At 45.5% G+C, this 6,567-nt stretch overlaps 1 protein-coding gene across 7 annotated transcripts in view; it reads left to right on the forward strand.

The window, feature by feature from the left end:
• LARGE1 (LARGE xylosyl- and glucuronyltransferase 1) overlaps window positions 1-6,255 on the forward strand; it is a 541,701-nt gene extending 535,446 nt beyond the window's left edge. For all 7 annotated transcript variants that reach the window (XM_027592150.2, XM_027592145.2, XM_027592147.2 and 4 more), the window contains one exon: window positions 2,560-6,255. In XM_027592150.2, coding sequence (XP_027447951.1) covers window positions 2,560-2,757 — 198 coding nt within the window. In that variant the 3' untranslated portion in view covers window positions 2,758-6,255. The remainder of the gene's footprint in view (window positions 1-2,559) is intronic.
• Window positions 6,256-6,567: the final 312 nt, after the last annotated feature.

Raw genomic sequence — 6,567 nt, forward strand, 5'->3', positions numbered from 1 at the left:
GGCCTTTGAGCCATATAACTAACACACAGCACTCTCCAAGTTCCATATAAGGGACACAAGAAGGCATGTGGCTGAGATGCAGCTCATTATTCTGCCCTGTAACTAAAAGTGATGATTTTCAGGCTGTATTTCATTGTGAAACACTTTCAGTCATTCAACTAATATTTACTAAACACCTACTTCAAGAGAAATCAGCAGAATTCTAACAGGTTACACCAGGTGTCTGCAAGCTTTTTCTGCAAAAGATCGGATAGTAGATTTGGGGGCTCCGTGGGGCCGACAGGTCTCCTTTTCAACTACTCAACTCTGTGGTTGTAGTTCACCTATAGACAGTATCTAAACGTGGATGTGGCTGTGTTCCAATAAAACTTTATTTATAAAAACAATGCAGCAGGCCAGACATGCTGAGTTCATCAACCCCAGTGTTAAATAAACAAAAGCAAAGCTAAGCTACTCTGGGTAAGTGAGGAGAAGCATGCCTGGGCCTCTCAGCCCCACCTTGTTTCCGTTTGTGTGCTGTTCTCCAAGGCTTCTCATGCAGCACAGAGTAAATATTTCTCAACAGGAGCACTTCAAATTCAAAAAAAAAAAAAGGCCGGATGCTCAGTGCTGGCTGCCCTGAGAATCACCTGGAGAACTTTCCAACAGTTCCAGTGTGTTTGAGAGCGGTCCCAAGTGATTTTTTTTTTTTTAAGATTTTATTTATGTATTTTTGAGAGAGAGAGCACGAGCGGGGGTGAAGGGCAGAGAAAGAAGCAGACTCCCCGCTGAGCACGGAGCCCTATGCAGGACTCGATCCCAGGACCCTGGGATCATGATCTGAGCCAAGGGCAGACGCCTAACTGACTGAGCCACCCAGGCACCCAGTCCCACATGATTTTAGTAAGCATCTAGGGTTGCAAACCACTGGTGTAGATGGAAGGCGGTAGAATAGTGTCCATATATAACAACAGAAGCATGACCATTAATTAATGTCCATTTTTTTAATAATACTTGGAGGTAGTACAGTGCTGCTCACAGACCGAAATGTTCAGTCTGCCCCAGCTTCTGCTTGAAGGAAAAGAAATGTCATATGCTTGTGTCCAGCAGCGTGGTGAGGTGAACTAGTTCAAATAAAGTTAATTTTTCCAGCCCTGCGATGTGGGCTTTGTATATTTTAGGCAATTTTGACAGAACGCTTACAAATTTCTTGGTTATTTTTCTTTCTTTGCCAGTAACACATCTAAATATAACTTTACCCTTTCCGGTGATTTCCGGAAAGAATGAGTACATACCTGACAGGTAATGGCCACACCTAGAGGGCTAGTGGGATTGGTCGGGCTCTTTGTCCCCACAGGAAAGTCCCACACAGCTAAGCTCTGGGAGCTCTTGCATTTTCTTCTCCGGATTATTTGTATTCCTCCTCACCATCAACTGTCCCTTCTTGCTGTGTCAGTGTTCCCCCGTCTGTAAGAGCTCCCTTTCCCCATTCTCATATTCCCCTTCAGAGTTTCTTCTGATCTGCTCTGGGCTGGGGAACTAGATAACCAAAGCTTATCAGACATTATGTCCAAAATCAGAGAACACGGGGTCCGAGTGAAGGTGTGCTGGGTTCTCCTTGGAGTTCCATGCCCTAAATTTGTGTCAGCTATTTTGGCTATTTGGAGGCATTTTATTTTTGGTCTGAGTTTCTATCTGTGTTCTGCCAAGTGGAGGCTACTCTATGGTGGTGTGACTTACAATAAGGATGAGTAGACAAGAGCTTTGTTCTTTTTTTTTTTTTTGCATTAGTTTTTATTTTGCTCAAGAACACCCACTAGTAATTCTTTTTTTAACTTCTTTTTTAAAATATTTTTTAATTTAAATTCAATTAATTAATATATAATGTATTACTGGTCTCAGAGGTAGAGGCCAGGGATTCATCAGTCTTATATAACACCCAGTGTTCATTACATCACATGCTCTCCTTAATGTCCATCACCCAGTTACCCCATCCCCCCACACCCGTTCCCTCCAGCAGCCCTCAGTTTGTTTCCTATGATTAAGAGTCTCTTAGGGTTTGTTCTTAATGAGCTTCCATCCAGTGGGATCTTTTTTTTTCTTGATTCTTTTTTTGTCCCCTCTTGTGTACTAATCTGTTGAGGCTGTTAAATCTCATCAAGCCCTATGAGAAATCACAGAAACAGACATCATTTCATTGAGCAAGAGCATCTCTGATGGCTTGTGTCATTCTAGAGCAACCACATGGGCACATGCTCACATTTACCAAGAACCTTTCACAGGCTATGAGCTCTGCCCAGCACTATCCATCCCTGATTGGTCATCTTTCAAGGTAGGTGTTATTACGTTTACTTTATAGATGAGAAAACTAAGGCATAGAGAATCCCAGTAATTTGTCCGGAGTCATGGAAACAGCCCTGCACTGTCCCTCTCCAACATGGCTCTCTTTCCATTGCCCCCCTCCTTGCTGATGTCGTTCCCCTCTTCATTCATTCACTTGGTCATTTGGTCATGCACTTGGTCATCGGTCATACATTCCCAGGGGTCCTTGCAAGTGCTCACGCTGCTCTTGTCTTCCAGGAATATGAATTCATCGTGCTGCCCAATGCCTACATGATCCACATGCCTCATGCCCCCAGCTTCGATATCACCAAGTTCCGGTCCAACAAGCAATACCGCATCTGTCTCAAAACCCTGAAGGAAGAGTTTCAGCAGGACATGTCCCGCCGCTACGGCTTTGCTGCCCTCAAGTATCTCACGGCTGAGAACAACAGCTAACACCAGGAAGCCCACCACTAGGGGGAGAGACCTGTTCTGCCGGGGGAACGCCACTCGCCGTTTGGGGCCCAGACTTCAAACTCAAAATTGAGCAATGCTTTTTTGGTTTGTTTTTACTTGTCTCTTTGGCCCAACAAAGCCGCCCACACTACAGAGATCTGGGACAAGGATCCGGCCGGCGCCTCTCTACTCCACAATCTGGCACTCCCAGAATGTGGAAGAACAGCTCGTCGACACAGTCTCTTCAAGAACAGGACACAGAGGAGTTAGAGGGAGCAAAGGGGTTATCCGACCACAAAGCCACAAAACGAAGCAGGTCTTTAGGACGTTCTCATTGCTTTTTAAGAAAGGGAAGTCAGGGTGCTGAGGGTTAGCCATCCCAGGAAATAAAAGCAAAACTGTCTCTTCGTTCAGAGGCAACTTTCTTTTTTTGTCCCGCAGTCTAGCTGCGCGTATCCAAGGTGGGAGGCAAACCAATGATCTGAACCAACCGTTTGGAAAAACCCAATGGGGACATTATACCAGGTGGGACCTGGAGATGGGGGTCGGTTGGTTCCTTATCCTCAAGGACACTCTTGTTTTGCTTCGATTTGTTTTTGTTTGGGGGGATTTTGTTTGTTTGTTTGTTTTTGGTCTGGGAATCCAAAATAGAAAACCTGATCATTTAAGGCTCTGAAGGAGAATCCGCTGCCCCATCCAACATGCCCCTGCCATCAGTGGCCCAGCAAGGAGTACGAGAGTCTTCAGCCAATGTTTAAACATGGGCAGCCTTCTTCAGGATTATCCCTGAGGCCCCCGTGACCTTGAATCCCCTACTCTCCAGAATCCAGGGGCTAAGACGGAGACGGTAGAAATACGAAGACTGTCACATTTGCTATTGGCCGTGACTGGTTCATGGGGAAAGGGCTCAGAAGGGACTGTTCCGGTGCACACGGAAGGTACGGACCTCTCAGGCTTTTAGAAGAACTGCAGTAGTTCACACAAGCTTGTAGTTCACACAGATTCTGAAGATCCACGTGTCCGTCTGGAGACTGTCAGGAAGAACGTGTTGGGTTCCTCTGTGTCCGTGCCACTTCCCTGCGGCCAGGACGAGGTCATGGCCTCGGGCTCCCTCTGGGACTTGTGCAGAGGGTAGGCAAGCACCTTTACCATTAACATGGATTGAGGAGACACTGGACTTTTTACCCATTTTCTTGAATCTTCAATATTAATGTTGTGTTTACATTGATGAGAACAAGAGTCCACGCCCTACTTTGGGCAGGGCTGTTTGTATTGAGTTGCAATGTGACCAGCGAACGCTGCATTCAATAAACGAAAGTCCGGACTGTTTCTTCCCCGCTCCCTCCCACTCCTATAAGAAGCTGCCGAGACACACGCCAGTGTAGAGAGCAAGATCCATAAACGGCAACCTTACACTGTTCTCCCGTTTTGTTTTTCTCATCCTTTGAACCTTACCCTTCTTTCCTCCTCTTCTGAGGTTAGATCTCGCTTTACGCTCTCACCCTCAAAGCATCTTCAGAGTCTCTGTCCAGCTTCGGTCTCAGCACGGAAGCCGGACATTCTCTATCCCAGATGCCAGCAAGCTAAATCGTGGTAATCACTAGAGCAAGCCCCCAACCCCTCTCCCGGTGGTCACGTGACACCCCACAGCGCTCTGACTTCCGAGCCCCTCCCACATGTTATGTGCTAAAGTGGAGATTTCACTTAGATGTATTTTTTAAAAAAACTTAGGAAAACAATGATTTGGACTAATCCTCACACAGATGCGGATAAGTTTCTGTGCCTGTACATGTATGCGTGTATATATATAGCATATATGTGGCATGTACATCACAAAATTAATACACGAATACTGTAAAAAGTAAAACATCACAAAAGTATTCAGAGTGTGCGTTAAAGTCCCTTTCTCCATGGGTGTGTGAGAGCCGGCTCCCGCCAACGCACAGGACTTACCGTGTGCATCTCTTTCCTACTCTTGTGTTCTGAGCTTCACATTTGTACGTTGAAATTGGCCATGATGGAAGTATTTACGCCATGGCAATCAGAAAACCACAAATCAGGGCACCCTCACCACCCCAAGAGCTGTTGTTAAACATTTACCAGCATGCTGATGCCTTTTTTCTCTTCATGTGTGTGTGTGCGCGCGCACACACACACACACACACACACACACACACACACACACACTGTCACTCACTCAAAAATCATCTTTTCTAGAGAAGACCATTGTTGATAGATGTAACTTTTAATCAGTCACTACCAGCTACTTGAGCCAAGTGGAAATGTACTGGTAGTACTGGTTCCTTGATGTTAAAAATCAATTTTTAATCCCATAAGCCTTTTATTTTTTACGTGTTTTACAGCCCCTGAATCCTGCCCAGCCACTTTGCTTTCACTTGCCTTTTTATGGGTAGAGTCTTGACCATATAACTTACCATACAGACTGGGTCACATCTGAGAGTAAGAGTAGGTGCTAAGTACTTTGAGACAATAGGTATACATTGGAGGACAATGTAGCTTAATGTACCCTGAATTTATTTTATTTCTATTTTTTTAGATTTTATTTATTTATTTGCCAGAGAGAGAGAGAGAGCACAAGCAGGGAGAGGGAGAGAAGCAGGCTCCCCACTGAGCAGGGATCCCGGTGTGGGACTCGATCCCAGGACCCTGGGATCATGACCTGAGCTGAAGGCAGACACTTCACCGACTGAGCCACCCAGGCGCCCCTACACTGAATTTATTAAAGTCAGAAACTGACTCTCCGTATCAACAGGAGAAAAAATCTTACTTCCCCAAAGACAGGTGCCTGACACAAAGAAGCTGGTCTCACTGAAGGTTAGAGCTCAGATGCTGGCTAACGCCCAAGTTCAACTCAGAGGCTGCCAACCCAGGGGAGGCTGAGGTCTGCAGAGCCCGCGGCGTGAATTCCCAGAACTTACACTGGGAGAGCATCAGCTTACTGCCAGCCCCAGTTCATGGGCAGGCGGGGCTGCAGCCCTCTGGGCAGAGGCAGGTACCATGCATGGTGATTCCTTAGTCTCAGTACCCCAGGGCAAACCAAGCTTATAAATGGGTCACCCTGATGTTTTCATGCTTCAATAAGCCAAGACGATCTTGGGTTTTGGCTGGGAGGAAAGAAAGGTTTCTCTCACTTAATCCCCATAATAGTCAGTGTCTGGGAAAGCTAAGATTCATTGAGTAACCACTATGTAAAAGGGCTTGTTGCATGCATTAGCTCATTGAATGCTTGCAGCAAAACTGCAAAATGAAACTTAGTGTTTATAGATGAGGAAACTGAGTGAGCTCTGGGAAATTAACTTCCCAAAATTCACATCGTCACTATATGGCAGACCCAGAATTCAAACCCATGCCTACTTGGATGGATCCCAAACCACATAACCTGCAATGCTGCTCCCTTCCCCAATAAGAAAGAATATAATGATAATTTTATGTCATCATTAATGTCTTTGAAGATTACTAGAATGCCAACTCATTCTGAAATTGATACATAAAAGAAAAGAATGAAGCATTTATCCTTTCTTTTCCTAGACTGTTTCTTTTTTTTTTTAATTTTATTTATTTATTTCAGAGAGAGAGAGAATGAGAGATAGAAAGCACGAGAGGGAAGAGGGTCAGAGGGAGAAGCAGACTCCCTGCCAAGCAGGAAGCCCGATGTGGGACTCGATCCCAGGACTCCAGGATCATGACCTGAGCCGAAGGCAGTCGCTCAACCGACTGAGCCACCCAGGCGCCCATTCCTAGACTGTTTCTCAGGGTAACCAAATAATTGATGAAAGTTCTTCTTTATAA

The sequence above is a fragment of the Zalophus californianus genome, chromosome 9 (genome assembly GCF_009762305.2).
Source record: "Zalophus californianus isolate mZalCal1 chromosome 9, mZalCal1.pri.v2, whole genome shotgun sequence".
Classification (NCBI taxonomy): domain Eukaryota; kingdom Metazoa; phylum Chordata; class Mammalia; order Carnivora; family Otariidae; genus Zalophus; species Zalophus californianus.